At 37.6% G+C, this 17,264-nt stretch overlaps 1 protein-coding gene across 4 annotated transcripts in view; it reads right to left on the reverse strand.

The window, feature by feature from the left end:
* The window catches only part of Cenpc (centromere protein C), a 54,263-nt gene that overhangs the window by 10,444 nt on the left and 26,555 nt on the right, over positions 1 to 17,264 (reverse strand). For all 4 annotated transcript variants that reach the window (XM_059274599.1, XM_059274601.1, XM_059274602.1 and 1 more), the window contains 5 exons: positions 16,523 to 16,605; positions 8,226 to 8,282; positions 2,821 to 2,925; positions 1,761 to 1,883; positions 1,127 to 1,222 (listed from right to left, as the gene is read on the reverse strand). In XM_059274599.1, the coding sequence (XP_059130582.1) occupies positions 1,127 to 1,222; positions 1,761 to 1,883; positions 2,821 to 2,925; positions 8,226 to 8,282; positions 16,523 to 16,605 (464 nt within the window). The remainder of the gene's footprint in view (positions 1 to 1,126; positions 1,223 to 1,760; positions 1,884 to 2,820; positions 2,926 to 8,225; positions 8,283 to 16,522; positions 16,606 to 17,264) is intronic.

The raw sequence follows: 17,264 nt of genomic DNA on the forward strand, positions 1-17,264 counted from the left end.
GGTTAATGGTCTCTCTTCACAGTAATAGGACAGTGACTAAGACACAATCCTTACAGTTATTAAGATATTTAAGTACTTCCTATATGTAAATACTGCTTGGGTGGTATGGTGGTTTGAAAGAAAATGGCCCCCAAAGGGAGTGGCACTATTAGGACGTGTGGTCTTACTGGACTAGGTGTGGTCTTGTTGGAAGAAGTGTGTCACTGTGGAAGCAGGCTTTGCGGTCTCATATTTGCTCAAGCCGCGCCCAGTGAGACAGTTGCCTGCATATCAACACGTAGCAGTTCCTTCTCCAGCACCATGTCTGCCTGCATGCTGTCATGCTCCCCACCATGATGATAATGGACTAAACCTCTGGAAACTGTGAGCTAGCCACTTCAATTAAATGTTTTTCTTTATAAGAGTTGCTATGGTCACAGTATCTCTTCACAACAATAGAAACCTAACTTAAGACAGTTGGTAAACACCCAAGTATTCCCTAAACCCCTATACCACTAGAGTTTATTCCTTAGAATTGTGTATGGCCTCCCAGAAACTAAATGGTTAAGCATCTATGTAATACAGCATGAGGCTTCTAGGTTCTTAACATTAATGCTAATGTTTGTATAGCCGATTGATGCTATTATACAGTCATCTACACAAAGGTTTCATGTCCCAGATACCATTATTGGTGTCCAAAGGTTCAGAAGATGGTGTGTGCCCTGGCCCAAATTCCGCTTGGTCACACGGACTACCTCCTAGGGCATACCAGTTAACTTTCCATAATTTCCCATAGAAAGTTCCTTACATTTCTTCCCAGTTATAGAAAGCCTAGGCCTACTGGAGGAGATAACACACCTGGTAGGTAATAGTTCTACTTGAACTCCAGAATTCAGAACACAAACACATAATACTGTACTTGACATAAATGCTCATCCCTAATTATTCTCACAGAGGCTGTTTATTGGAATAGACTTTAGTGCTGAGAGAGGAAGAGGGGAAAGAGGGAGGGAAGAGGTAAAGGGAGGGAGGGAGGGAGGGAGGGAGGGAGGGAGGGAGGGAGGGAGGGAGGGAGGGAGAGAACACACACAAACCAACCATTCAATAGTTTCTGTTAAATTATTTTTGGTATCATTCCCAAGCTTACCCATAGGGACAATCTCTCTTGTTTCTGGGTCCTTTGCCAACGTTGCCTGAAAGGGATCTCCTAGAGTTATATCCAGATTCACTACTAACCTATCCTCTGTAAAACAAATACCATTAAAATAAAACTTAATTAATTCATCTCCATCATAAAAAAAAATCAGTACAAAATATAATGAGAGACAAGTTGTAAAGAAAGCTGACAAAGATTTAGCAATCTCTTCCTGATCATATGTTAGCACACTAAGAAACAAAATTTTAAATTCTAAGACATACTTAATGTAAAACCAATACCTCTGTGAGCCATTATGTAAACTTTTATTTCAACAAAAAACTAAATGATGATTTGTATATTCCCTCAGAGCTGCAATCATGGCAAAGTTCTGAAAAAGTTCATTAAATGTCTACTGTAACCATATTTTGAGCATGGAAAAGGGAAGGGTCATATGACCCTTCGGTAATGCACTCATAAGGAAATATTTTATACTATACTATACAGCTATTTTTATAAGAATAAAATTGTCCTACATTCTAAATTTGGGGGGGCAACATTATAAAGTGGTTTTTACTGAAGAGAATACTATGTCTCAAGTTTTTAAAAGGTAAGAAATCGAAGTTACATTAGAATAGGTTCATACTTTCATAGCTATCACGATGGATCCATTTCCTGTTAGCTTTTTTGTTGACTTTGGCCAGGTTTCTTTTCGACGTTCTTCTGGGTGATACTGGAGGTGGGGATACTATTCCAAGAACAATTCTTCCTAAAATTTAATAAAAAGGGTAAAAATAACATTTCTGGGGACTTCAAAAGCTAAAAGCAAAACATTAAATATATTTCTTTTCAAAGTACCAAGGGAAATGCTGTTACTACATGTTACAGCTGTTAAAGTGACACAAATATTAACCAATTTCATTTGTGCCTCTAACACTCTAAATCTAGAAGCACTGATGAGACAAGACTCAATGAGCTGTTTACTCACCCAAAATCAACAGTTATCAATGGAGGGCTAAAGACAAAAGAGAACGCTCTAGAAACTAGTAATGAACTTGAAGGAGTAAGCCACATGTAAGTGTCCTTTAACATAGCTATGTCCATCTAAATAGGGAAATAACCTTATCACTTTGTTCCTTGTTAACTCTCTATAAAGAGAATAGATGCTAAGAATGAGAAAGACACCATTTTTATCAGATATATTCTAATATGTTTCATTTTAGGCTGGAAAGACAGTTCACCAGTAAAGAGACTGTTTATACTGCTCTAATAAAGGACCAGAGTTCAGTTCCCAGCACCCATGATGGGTGCCTCACAACCACCTCGTCAATCCAGCTCCAGGGGGATCCAATGATTCTTTGCCTCTGTGCATATCCTCACACCCACCCACATACATATAATTAAATAAAATAAAAGTTAAAATGATTCACTTTATGCAATCAGAAACCTCAGATATTTAAGTGACACTATCTACAAAGTCACAAAGTCAAATAGATAGTAACAAAAAAAAGGAAAAAAGTCAACACCTCTAAAATAATGAGACAAATCTGAATGAAAACCCAATTTTCAGATGTCTGTATGTAGGAGGTGATGATTAAATGAGGTAATGTATAATAATGTGTAGGCTAGGGCCTGTCACATGATAAAATTAATTAGAGCAATAATTCCTTCCTTTATAAAACATTATCATCTAAATTAGGTCTTACCTGATGGCCTTTCTTGATAATCTATCCGTTCCCCTCGCCAATATTCCAGAGGTTTCAAACGTATTCTCTTTGTTCTACGAACATTTGGTGAGTTGGAGGGCAGTACTGCCAAAAGTTAACAAAAATTCAAAGGCTGGGTAAACATAGTAAAGATGCATGCCAACCCTTAGAACATAATGTTTCTATGATGAGACAAAATCCACAAATTTTTAGATGTTTGTGCAAATAAATAAAAGTCCATGAAAAATGAAGCCTCTAGATTGGCCAAGAAATAAAAGTTTGATAATACCCACGTGTGAGAATGTTAATGGTATTATCTGAACAGAATTGGTTCTTATAATTTGAGACTCCATTAGTTTATGACTCCCACTAACCTGCAGAACCACTTCTACCAGGGACCCCTGCTATGGGATGTTCTGTATGCTCTGAATGTGTTGCTCATAAAATGCTGATTGGCCAGTAGCCAAGCAGGAAATATAGGTGGGACAAAGAGAGAGGAGAAGGCTGGGAGTGGAAGGCTGAGTAAGGAGACGCTGCCAGTCACCAGCCAGACACAGAGGAAGCAAGATGTGAAGGCAGAACTGGGAAAAGGTACCAAGCCATGTTGCTAAACATAAATAAGAATTATGGGTTAATTTATGTGTAAGAGCTAGTCAGTAATAAGCTTGAGCTAATGGCCATACAGTTCATAAATAATATAAGCCTCTGTGTGTTTACTTGGGTCAGAGCGGCTGTGGGACTGGTGGGTGAGAGAGATTTTTCCTGACCACTGGCAGGCTGGGACACAGGAAAACTTCAGCTACAGAGCCCCCCAGTCACAATATATGGCTAGGTCCCAAGTGGATGAACTTTATCTTCCTCCCTGCTCTCCATTCCAGTTTCTTTAGACCAACTTTTAGGCCTGCTGCAGCTTGCCCACCTCAGTAACATCTCCCAAGCCCATTTCCAAGCCCTTCAGACTCAGCCTCTTGGTGCAGAGTTCTTCCTTACCACATCTGTCAGCCTTTCCTTCTATCCCATCTCCATCACATTATGTCTCTTCTCACTGAACCACAGAACTACCAGGGACCCCAGTCACCACACTTAGCTGGGAATCAGGGACTCCAAAGAAACCACGGTTGGCTAGGACCCAGAATGGACAATAGCAACCAAAACAGAACATTCACCACATAACAAAGACAAAAAGAGTTAGCTATGCCAAGAATCACTTCAAAAGTCATTAACTTCAGAAGCTAGATCCCAGGACCAAAAAAAAAAAAAAAAAAAAAACAAAACAAGAATATGAATAACCAAGACAATACAGGATAGTATAATGCCTCCTTCAGAAGCCTGTAATCCTATTATTGTAATAGGCCCCAAGAAAAGCATTTTAGCTGAAGCACAAGAAAGGACTTCAAAAATGGCAACAAACAAATATGTTCAAAGATGTTAAAGAAGATATGAATAAATGTGTTAATTAGGACCATGAAAACATAAACAGTTGAATGAAATAATGAAAACGATTCAAGATATGAAGGTAGAATTAACAAAAAAGAACCACTAAAGAAAACCCAAACAAAAATAAAACTGTAAATAAAAAGCTTATGATGTCAAACAGAATCCTCAGAAGTAAGCCTCACCAAAAAAAGACATGGAAAAGAGAGTCTCAGGTGATGAAGAAAAAATAGAAGAAATAGTTCAGTTAATGAAAATGATAAATCTAAAAAAGCCAGGCACAAAACAACCAACATTACAAAAAGACCAAACATACAAATAATAGGTGTAAAGGAAAGAGATGAAACCCAGGTCAAAGACATAGAAAATATTTTTAACAAAACCATAGAAGAAAATGTCCCCAATCTAGAGAGAAATACCTAACAAGGTACACAAAGCACATAGAATACCAAATATATGGGACCAGAAAAAAATTCAAACCAGAAAACCTAAATAACAAGTTCTTGATATATACAACTTACCAAAGTAAAATTGAGATGAAACAATTTAAACAGATACATATAACCAAGTAAAACAGAAAGAATAATTAAGAGCCTCACATCCAAATACCAACAACAAGCCCATGGACAAATGGATGCAGAATTCTACCACAAATTGTAAGAATGAACACCAAAATTCCTCAAATTATTCCACAAAAGAGAAACTGAAGGAATATTTCCTAACTCATCGTACAAAGCCAATATATTACACTGATACCAAAATTATACAAAGACTTAACAAAGAAAATTAAAGACCAATCTCTTTTATGAACACAGTTGCAAAAATTCTCAACAAAATACTTGCAAATCAAATTCAAGAACACATCAAAAAGATTATTCACCATGATCAAGTGGTATTCATCCCAGAGATGCTGGGATGGTTCGACATACGTAAATCAATAAATGTAATCTACCACACAAACAGACTGGAAGACAAAAATCACAAGATCATCTCATTACATGAAAAGACCTTTAACAAACACCTAACATATATGTGTGTGTATATGTATGTGTGTATATGTGTATATGTGTGTGTATAAGTGTGTGTTTGTATGTGTGTATAAAGGTGTACGTGTGCATGGTATATATGTGTGTGTATGTATATGTGTGTGTGTGTGTGTGTGTGTGTGTGTGTGTGTGTGTATGTGTGATAAAAATCAGGGAGACACTAAAGATCCAAGGGACATAACTCAACATAATAGAGCCAATTAAAAGCAAGCCCATAGCTAACATCAACTAAATGGAGAGAAGTTCAAAGCATCTCCGCTAACATCAGGAACAAGACAAGGATGTCCACTCTCTCCATACCTATTCAGTATAGAACTTGAAATTTTAGAAATATCAGTAAGGTAACTGAAGGAGATAAAGGGGATACAAATAGGACAGGAAGAAGTCAAAGTATCATTATTTGTAGATGCTAAGACGTTATACATAAGAGACCCTAAGGATTCTACCAGGAAATTCCTACCATTGACAATCTTCAGCAAAGTAGCAGGATGCAAAAGTAACACACAAAAGTCAGTAACTTTTCTATATACAAATGACAAAAAGACTAAGAAATCAGGAAAACAGTGCTTTCCACAGTATCCTCAAAACCAACAACAAAATTGGGATAACTAACAGTCAAAGACAACGCAAATTTTAAGACATTGAAGAAAGAAACAAGACACCAGATGCTGTGGGATGGTCCGTATGTCAAATGTGTTGCTGATTGGTCAATAAATAAATCACTGATTGGCCAGTGGCCAGGCAGGAAGTATAGGCGGGACTAACAGAGAGGAGAATTGAGAGAACAGGAAGCTGGGTGAGGGAGCCACTGCCAGCCGCCACCATGACAAGCCGCATGTGAAGATCCCCGTAAGCCACAAGCCATGTGGCAAGGTATAGATTTATTGAAATGGATTAATTTAAGCTATAAGAACAGTTAGCAAGAAGCCTGGCACGGCCATACAGTTTGTAACCAATATAAGTCTCTGTGTTTACTTGGTTGGGTCTGAGTGGCTGTGGGACTGGCCGGTGAAAGAGATTTGTCCTGACTGTGGGCCAGGCAGGAAAACTCTAGCTACAACCAGAAGATGGAAAGATCTCCCAAGCTAATGGATCTGTAGGATTAATGTTGTGAAAGGGGCCATCCTACCAAAAGCAATCTGCAGTTTCAATACAATCTCCCTCAAAATTCCAACATAATTCTTGACAGAATTAAACATCCTTCAACTTCATATGGAAACAAACAAAACAAAACAAAAACAAACTAAAAAACAAAACAAAACAAAACAAAACACAACAGGATAGCTAAAAGAATCCTAAATAATAAAAGAAGTTCTGGAGTTATCACAATTCCAGACTTCAAGTTGTACTATACAGAACTACAGTAATGAATACAGCATAGTATTGGCATAAAAATAGACACATTGATCAATGGAATCAAACTGAAGACCCAGCCATAAGGTCACTCACCTATGAACACCTGATTTTGACAAGCCAAAAACACAATGGAGAAATGACAGCATCTTCAGCAAATGGTGCTGATCAAATTGGATAGCTACATGTACAATGAAAATAGATCTATATCTCTCATCCTGCACAAAAATTCGACTCCAAATGTAAAAAAGACCTCAATATAAAACCAGATACCCTGAATCTAACAGAGAACATAAGAAATAAGCTTGAACTCGTTTGCAGCGGAAAAAAAATTCTGAACAAGACATTTAGAGACTAAGACTATGGTGGTTTAAATGAGAATGGCCCTCAAAGGCTCATATATTTGAATGCTTGGTTCTCGGTGAACTGTTTATAAAGGATTAGGAGATGTGACCTTGTTGGAGGAATTGTGTCACTGGGGGTGAGCTTTAGGTTTCAAAAGCCCATGCCAGGTCATCTTGCTCTCTCTCTGCCTATAGACCATGGATCAGGATGCAATCAGCTACTGCTCCAGCACCATTCTTGCCTACCTGCCACCATGCTCCCCAGAGTGGAAATGTACTATTGCTTTGACACTGTAAGCAAGCCCCCAAATAAATGCTTCCTTTTATAAGTTGCTTTGTTCATGGTATTTCATCACAGCAACAGAACAATAACTAAGCCAAAGACCAATAATAAATGAGTTCTCATGAAACTGAAAAGCTTCTATACGGTATAGGACATCATAATTTGAACACAACAGTAGTCAACAGAATGGGGGGAAAATCTTTACCAATTATGCATCTGACATAGGGTTCATATTTAGAATATATTAAGAAATAAAAACTGAACAGGAAAAGAAATTAACCCAATTTTTAAAATGGTGTATACAACTAAACAGAGTTCTCAAAAGATGAAACACAAATACCTGAGAAATACTTTTAAAAAGGTTAGCAGCCTTAACAATCAAGGAAATATAAATTAAAACTACTTTGAGGGAGCTGGAGAGATAGCTCAGTGGTTAAGAGCACTGGCTCCTCTTCCAGAGGAGCCAGGTTCAATTCCCAGCACCCACATGGCACCTCACAACTGTCTGTAACTACAGTTCCAAGAGATCTAACACCTTCACACCAATGCATATAAAATAAAAGTAAATAAATTATTAAAAAAAAACTACTTTGAGATTTCATAATACACTATAAAATGCTGAGAACTAAATATGTAATACTAATTGGGATGTATTTTCCCTGCTTAAAAAAATTAAGTTGGGCTGGAGAGATGGCTCAGCGGTTAGGAGCACTGGCTGCTCTTCCAGAGGTCCTGAGTTCAATTCCCAGCAACCACATGGTGGCTGAAAACCATCTGTAATGAGATCTGGTTCCCTCTTCGGGCCTTCAGGGATATGTGCAGACAGAACACTGTATACATAATAAATAAATAAATCTTTAAAAAAAAAAAATTAAGTTATATTTATAGAGAAATTCAATAATACCATTTTCTTCAATGAAATATTGTAAAAATAAATTATTTTACCAAATTTGTGATGTATATTCCTATCTGGTGGCACATTAGAACTTCTTACTCTTAAATCTGCAAAATACAAAAGATAGTATTATAAACAATACAACAATGTCTGCTAATTCTATATTGACTTAAATTACTATCTGGTCAACTTTCACAAAGCATTATAAATAAAATTTAAACCTGAAAATATAATTTATACTTTCATTTTCCATTGAGAAACAATATAAACTAAGGAAAAAAGCAGTATAACATCTCTTTACACTTTGATACAATAAACATATTTAAAGAGCACAACCATTAAAATTAACAAAAAAACTCTATTATTCATGAATGGTAAATAATCCACTAGCAAATAAAAATGCATGGCATAATGGTTAGGAATAATATGAAATAACGTTACCTACAATCTACCTACATCTTTCTTCTTAAAGTTCCAATAGTAAAAACACTCCCAGGTTCTCAACTTAGCAATGTGATAAAACACCAAAAGATTTTTTTGTCATTGAATTTTTTCCCCCGCGTCATATACACAAGTGATCTTTATTAAGAAGCAGTGTCCCAATATTGTACAGGTGCCCAAACTGGTGAGTCCACCTAGTCTACCCTGCACTCACACTCCTAATCCTCAGATCCAGCCATAATCCTACATTCAGTGCCCAGGCCTAATCTGCTGAGCCCCCAGCCCCAGCCCCAGCCCCAAACTCTCCTTAACCTCCAGGCTTGGGCCAGGATGCACATCCTATGTACTACCCCAGAATTCTCTGTGTCCCTAATACTTCAATCCACCCACATCATATCCAACTTCCACATGCTATGCTCTGTCCCAGCCTACTGTGTCCACATCAAACACAGAACCAATGATAGAAGTTTACATGCCCACAGTTTATCACAAAATAAAAATATGAAAAATCAAAACAGTATGTTCCCTCTAAATCCACCAGCCCTACAGAGGAGTTCGAAAAATAAATTATTTAGATGCACTTTAGGACATCCAGTGCAAAAGAACTACCATAAACTTCAAAGAATTCAAGGAGTTTAAAGAAGAAACAACTGAATGAACTTGAAGAAAATAAATGCCTAAGTGACACCAAAAAACAAAACAAAACAAAACAAAACAAAAACCTACACACAAACATGAAGCTGATGAAAATGATGAAGACATCCAAGGATTCAAACACTAAATTCAATAAAGAGGTGTATATTGTAGAGAACTCAAGATGAAATGAAGATGAATTAAAAAAAAACTCAACAAGAACATTTAGGAGAAATCTTTACAAGTAGAATGAATCAAAAAGTAGACAATATGAGGACTCAAAGCCAATGTAGAAGTATGAGAAATTAAAAGCAAAGAATATGAGAAATTTTTAAAAAAATAACCTACAGGAAAGGAACATGCAGGAACTGTGGGACACCATGAAAAGACAAATTATAGGCATAGATGAGGAATAAAATTCCAATTCAATGGGATAGACCAGATCTTTAACAAGATAATAAAACAAAATGTCCCCAAACTAAGGAAAAACATACCCATACAGATACATAGTTAAAACACTAAGTATACAGAACAAAGAATATTTAAAGCCACATGGAAAAAAAACCACATTTGACATAAAGAAAACACATCAGAGTAACTGCTGATTTCTCAATGGAAACTGAACAGCAGATCCTTGAGCAATGCACTAGAAGTTCTAAGAGATCATGGGTGACAACCTAGACTATAGTACCAACAAAACTGTCAGTCATAGTCAAAAAATGTTCCATAATATAAAAAGGCTAAAAGAATTCATGTTCACCAAACCAGCTCTAAAGAGAATATTGGAAACAATACTTCTATTTCTAAACTGAGAAATATGCATAATTAAGAGACCGTAGGGAAAAAAGGAAAACAAAACAAATGGAACTATAATTACTGAAATACAAAGTACAACTAGGAACACAAAGAAGAAAAGAAGGAGGAAGAGGAGGAAGAGGGGGAGGGAAGGAGGGAAGGAAGGAAGGAAGGAAGGAAGGAAGGAAGGAAGGAAGGAAGGAAGGAAGGAAGGAAGAAGGTAGGTAGGTTGGCTATAAATTGCCTTTATTATGTTAGGTATGTTCCTAGTATTCCTGATCTCTCCAACACCTTTATCATGAAGGGGTGTTGGATTTTGTCAAAGTCTTTTTCAGCATCTAACGAGATGATCATGCAGTTTTTTTCTTTCAGTTTGTTTATATGATGGATTACACTGACAGATTTTTGTATGTTGAACCATCCCTGCATCTCTGGGATGAAGCCTACTTGACCATAATGGATGATTTTTTTGATGAGTTCTTGGATTCGGTTTACCAGTATTTTATTGAGTATTTTTGCATCAATGTTCATGAGGGAGATTGGTCTATAATTCTCTTTCTTTGTTTCACCTTTGTGTGGTTTGGGTATTAAGGTAACTGCAGCCTCATAAAAAGAGTTTGGCAATGTTCCTTCTGTTTCTATTGTGTGGAACTGTTTCTATTGGTATTAGCTCTTCTTTGAAATTCTGGTAGAATTCCGCACTGAAACTATCTGGCCCTGGGCTTTTTTTTTTTTGGTTGGGAGACTTTTATCATAGAACCTTCATCCAATAACTGATGGAAGCAGATGCAGAGATCCACACAACCAAGCACCAGGCCGAGCTCCAGAAGTCTAGCTAAAGATAGGGAAGAGGGATTATATGAGCAAGGGAGGTCAAAATCATGATGGGGAAATCTACAGAGACAACTGAACCAAGCTCATAGGAACTCAAGAACTTTAGACCGACAGCTGTGGAGCCTGCATGGGACCAGAATGGGCCCTCTGTATACAGGAGACAGTTGTGTGGCTTGGTCTGTTTGAGAGGGCCCTGGCAGTGTGATTAGGATCCATCCCTGGTGCATGAGCTGGCTTTCTGGATCCCATTACCTATGTCTGGAAGCCTTCCTCACCCTTGATGCAGGGGGGAGGGGCTTGGACCTGCCTCAACTGAGTGTACCAGGCTTTTCTGACTCACCATGGGAGCCCTTACCTTTTTGGAGGAGGGGATGGGGGATGGGCAGGGGTTGGGGGAAACTGGAAGGGGGAGCGGGAGGATGAATGAGAGGGGGGTCTGTGGTGGTATGTAAAAATGAATAAAAAAATTTTTTTTTAAATTAAAAAAAAAAGAGTTAACAAATCTAGGAGGTGGATCTCTGAGGAGATAAATAAGATTAGCCTACCCCTGACTCAACTAGCCAAAAGAAAGAGGACCTGAATTAACAGAATCAGAAATGAACAGGGAAACGTTATAACAGACACCAAAGAAATCAATATTATAAGTGAATACTTTAAAAAAATACTCCATTAAGTTGGAAAATCTAAAAGAAATGGACAAATTTCTAGATTTACTGAAATTACAAGGGGGAGGGAATTATGTAATTATATTTCAAATTTTTAAAATGGCAACAAAAAGAAAAGCCTCAGCAACATTTTCATTTCCTTTTTGAATTTCTGCCAGAGTGACTTGGTATACTAATTGAACACACAAAAATTACTTTCTGGGACTAATGTGGTTACATCCAAAATCATAAAAAGATATGCAAATTCCATAAGGGAGTCAAACTTTGCAGGGAGACAATAGTGCTATCAACTACTCGAGATTACCACACTTTCAGGAAAGCCAAGACAGCCCACGAAAAGGCCATACAGCGGGAAAGATTCTGAGACAGCTCACAGTGTTCTGTCTATCCAAGATGGGAGCCAAACACAGAAGTGGGGAACTCATTTCAAATATCTAGTTCAATTAAACTTACAGAAATTACAGTTAAATAGCTCATATCTAACTATCAAATCATATATACCCTCCTAAGAACTGCCTAGACAAATCAAGTCTACTACCAGAACCACATAAAGTAAATCAATGGCTGTAGTAAACCACTGAGTTTTGAGGTAGCAATGAAGCAGTAAGTGGTTGGAGTACTTCTTGTTCATGATCTACGTATGTTGACTGAAATATATGCATTTTCCAGAAAAGTTGGTCCAAGCTTTCAGAAAACAATTTTGTTTTGTTTTGTTTTTTTGAGACTACTAAATCAAAAATAGAATTATTGATTTGGAAGAAACTTTCGTGTCTATAAAATTGAACTGTCCTGTACTAAATAAATCTGTGGAGATCAAAAGCAGATGAGTGTTTGCCCAGGCCTGAGAGGAAGAGAATCCAATGATGACTACATACCATTGACTTGTAAACTAATTATGACATGTGAAGTTTATCTTAAAAATTAAGCTGTCATCACCTCCACTCCAATCCAATTTCCCATGTAATCTGCACATAAGTAGATGCCTTGTCTTTGTTGAAAATTTCCCACTATCTGGTAGACAGATGACTGAATGCATTGAGAATAATGGGAATGAGGTTCTTACTATTTGAGAAAGGGCTTATACAAACAGAAAAGAGAAAGTGTACTGTGCTGGAATTGGAGGTGTGGATGTAAATCTGTGGTTTCTAGATATAAATACATATATAGCTGTTGTGCTGGATAGTTTCTGTCAACTTGACACAGGTTAGGGTCATCTGGGCAGAAGGAATCTGAATCAAGAAAATGCCTGCCTAGGATTGGCTTGTAGGCAAGTCTGCAGAGCATTTTCTTGACTAATATAGGAGGGCCTCTGCATCAGCTCCTGCCTCCAGATTTCTGTCCTGTTTGAGTTCCTGTCCTACCTTCCCTCTGGGATGAACTATGATGTGGAACTACAAGCTGAAATATACTTTTTCCTCCCTAAGCTGCTACTGGTCATGGTGTTTTATCACAGCAGTAAGATAGATGGCAACTGTTAAATACAGTCAGTCTTAGAGTCTCAGTCTCTCTGCCTCCCACCAACCCTCCCACCGTGTGTGTGTGTGTGTGTGTGTGTGTGTTTTCCTATCCTAGCTAGAAAAAAAACTAGAGTCAAAGGTATGTCAGTAATAACACTGATCTTGGATTCTAAATGCCATAGTCCACCAAAATAAATCAAGTGTTTTCAGAGAAATAATCAATTCCAAAGTTAAAAGTACATCTTATGGAACAACTTACATCCCCCAACTCCCTAAAAGGTAGTATTCCAAAAATGATAGATTTATAACAAAAGAAGGCACCAGCTAAAATAACAGCAAATAATGAGATCTATCACTATTTGAGTATAAGAATAAATGATAGTTAATTACTATAATACCACAGAGCAAAAACTAAGTATTTTTTTAAAAGATGATGCATTAAGTTTAAAATGTAACAATTCAGTCTGCTGTTTGTAAGACATTTTTCACTTCCCTAACAAAGTTTAAGTAAGGGGCTGAGAAGATGGCTCTGTGGATGAAGTACCAGCTGCACAAGTGTAAGGACATGAGTTTGGATTCTCATCACCCTCCTAAAAGCTATGTACTGGCCAAAGGCATTGTGGGACATGGTGCATAGGTACATCCCCAGACCTTGCTGGTCAACCAGTCTAGCCCAAACAGCAAGCTTCCAATTTAATAAAAAGAGTCTGTCTCAAAAACAGGTAGAGAGAAAAAAGGAAGCCACTCTAACATCAACCTGATCTGCACGTGTGCATTCACAGCTGCGGAGATCACACATACAGAAGTGCACACACATACGCGCACGCACACACACACACACACACACACACACACACACACACACACACACACGAGAATGGAGTGGGTGAGAGAAGGGGAGGGAACGAGGAGAGGTGGGGAGGAGGAGGTGGAGAGGACAAGAGGTTTTGTCTAGGATGCATGATCCTACATTCAGTCCCCAGAACTCCCTTGGAAATAAAAATACAACAAAAACATTAATAATATAGAAAATGGGGCTGGAGAGATACTCCATTTTAAAAGCATTGGCTGCTCTTCCTGAGATACTGAATTCAATTCCTAGCACCCATGTGGCAGATTACAGGCCGCTGTAACTGTGGTCTCAGGTAATTCTCATAGAATCTGATGCCCTCTCCTGGTGTACAGATGTATATGCACACAAAACACTCACATACATAAAACACATAAATAAATAAAAATTAAAAAAGAAAAACAGAAACAACAGCCTGCCAGTTCTGGCGATGTAGGCCTGCAATTTCACCTACTCCAGAGCCAGAGGCAGGCTGCAAGGTCAATGAGGTCAAGTCTGGCAACTTGGCTGGTGACTACTACAGAGTTAGCTCAAGGCCTGCCTGGGCAACTTAGCAGGATCCTGTTTCAAAACAAAAAGGAAGAGGAATGTAAAAGATATAGCTCGATGGTAAAGTGCTTGCCCAGCATGCACAGGGCTTTGAGTTCATTCCTTAGTACCGTTAAAAAAGAAAGGGAGGGAGGGGATCAAACCAAACTCCATGACATTGTCAGATTAAAATAAGTAAATAAAATGCATTTCAGTGCATCCGGGGGTTTACACACTGGATAACAGCACCGACAGGTCTGAAACAGGGGTTATACAGAACACAAGGGGAAGCCAACACACATCCAGCTGCAGTGAACACTCACTCCACCTCTACCAGTGATTAACGGATCTCTAGTCAGAAAGGATACAAACGGTCACAACAATATCAAGCTTATCATGTTCAAATCTACCATTCTGTTTCCTCTGCCTCCCCCCAAATATCTGCTCCTCCTTTTGTCTCCAATTTGGGTAATAACAATGCTATTGTCTCAGATGCGTAGGCCAACAACCTTAAAAGTTATTTCTAGCACCTTTTATTTCTTATATCCAACCCAGTCGTCAGGAACTCCTCTTGACCCTGCCTTCCAAAATTTACTATCAGTAAAAGAAACAAACAATAACAACAACAACAAAAAAAAAACCCATAACTTCTTAGACTAGCAGCTAATACTAATTGGAATCAATACCAGAATTTTATATGTAAGTGAACTGAAGTTACAAACATTGAATTTCAAGATAAGAGCTAGTAAGGAGCAAAGGCAGATTTACCCCCAGGTCTAGACAGCAAGATCTCTATGTGCTCCTTCAGTAACTCCTGGGTAACAGAAAAATCATTATAATTCAAACTATATTACAAGGAGCTGGAGCGATAACTCAGCATTAAGACCACTTATTGATCCTGCAGAGGACCAGGACTTGGTACCCAGCACCCATATCATGGGTCACAACCATTTGTAACTCCACTTCCAGGGGATCCGATACCCTCTGCTGATCTCAAGACAGCAGTCACATACGTGGTGCACAGACAAACATGCAAGCAAAACACTCATAAACATAAAATAAATAAAGCTAAAACAATCTTCATACTTGAAAAAAGTCTATTTCTAAAAGAATCTATTACAGTACTATTTAGGGAAACCTATTAAATCACATCAAAATTGTACTCAGGCAAATTCACTGCTTCTTCACCAAATAAAAAGTAAAAAAAAAAAAAGAATACAGAAAGATGTAAATTTAAAAAGAAATATATAAAATAAATCTAAAGATGGGGGAAAAAAGAATTAGTGAATTAGGAACAAAAAAGGTATAACTTGCCGGGCAGTGGTGGCGCACGCCTTTAATCCCAGCACTCGGGAGGCAGAGCCAGGCAGATCTCTGTGAGTTCAAGGCCAGCCTGGGCTACCAAGTGAGTTCCAGGAAAGGCACAAAGCTACACAGAGAAACCCTGTCTCGAAAAAAAAAAAAAAAAAAAAAAAAAAGGTATAACTTCATATTCAAGCACAAAAAAAAAAAAATGTGTAAAACTTTACTGAGACATGAAGTTTCAAAATTATTTTAAAAAAAGGAAAACACCATAATGAATCCAATATATCCACCATCTAACTTCAGTAACCATCAACATGTACTTACTGTTTCTTTAAGTATTTCCTTACAGTTTAAGGGATTTATTTGTTTATTTATTCTGTTGCAGAGCATATGTGTGAAGACCAGAGAACAATTATAGAGATAATTCTCTCTATCTACTATGTGGTAGGTTCTAGGGAACTGAATTCAAGTTGTCAGGCTTGTTAGCAAGTGCCTTTACCCATCTGGACCATTTCAACAATTTCCAACTATAAAGCAATAATCTCAAAAGTAGATCCACACTTACTATTACTGAAAATTTAAATAAACACAGAATACCTTACTTTATAGTCATAGTGCCATAGAAACCAAGACAGTAGAAAATAATAACTTGGGGCTGGAGAGATGGCTCAGAGGTTAAGAGCACTGGCTGTTCTTCCAGAGGACCTGAGTTCAATTCCCAGCACCCACATGGTGGCTCACAACCATCTATAATGAGATCTGGCCTGCAGACATACATGCTGTATACATAATAAATAAATCTTTAAAAAAAAAAAAAAAGAAAGAAAATAATAACTTACCCATACTCTTCTGATCCTTTCCATCACCCACGTCAGAATTATTGCTTCCAGACATTAAATGATCCTTGAACCTGGAAGGTCCACTTAAAAACAAAATAAACCATAAAATTTGTGCTTTTATAATATAAAACCCTGTGTATCTAAATTTCATGATGTCTTAAAACTGCCATCAGTTTCTTTCTTATGAAACTAAAAGTGATGTAATACATCAAGAATGTATTTCCATGCAGCATCAAGCAAGGACTATGATTTGATCCCATAATTGAAACAAATCTGACAAATACAAATTTATATAAATGAAAGAGATTGAGCTTAGATAGCTCAGGCCCTGGGCCTCCTTATTGTAGCCTAAACTGGTCTAGAATTTGCAATCCTCCTGCCTCAGCCTCCTGAGCATTAGGATTCTAGGCATGCACTACCAAGCTCAGCTAGAACATTTTACATTAATTCATGGATCAGTTATGAATTTAGTCAAGTCCAATAGCAAGCTTCTTTCACACAAATAACAGAAACCAGCAAGCATATCCTAATTTTAAAAGAAACCATCTACAAAAAATAAAATTAAACATATAGTCCCAAAATCATCATAGTTGACTCAAGCTATGGTAGTCTCAGGTTCCTTTCCTCCTCCAAGTCCTAATCACAATAAGGAACCCTCCTTCAAAAGCCGAGGTTTGCTTAATTTACTAATCTTGCATTTTTAAAGGTTTTAAAAGTTCATAGCTAAAACAAGCAGGTTAAT

This window comes from Peromyscus eremicus, chromosome 10 (genome assembly GCF_949786415.1).
Source record: "Peromyscus eremicus chromosome 10, PerEre_H2_v1, whole genome shotgun sequence".
NCBI lineage: Eukaryota > Metazoa > Chordata > Mammalia > Rodentia > Cricetidae > Peromyscus > Peromyscus eremicus.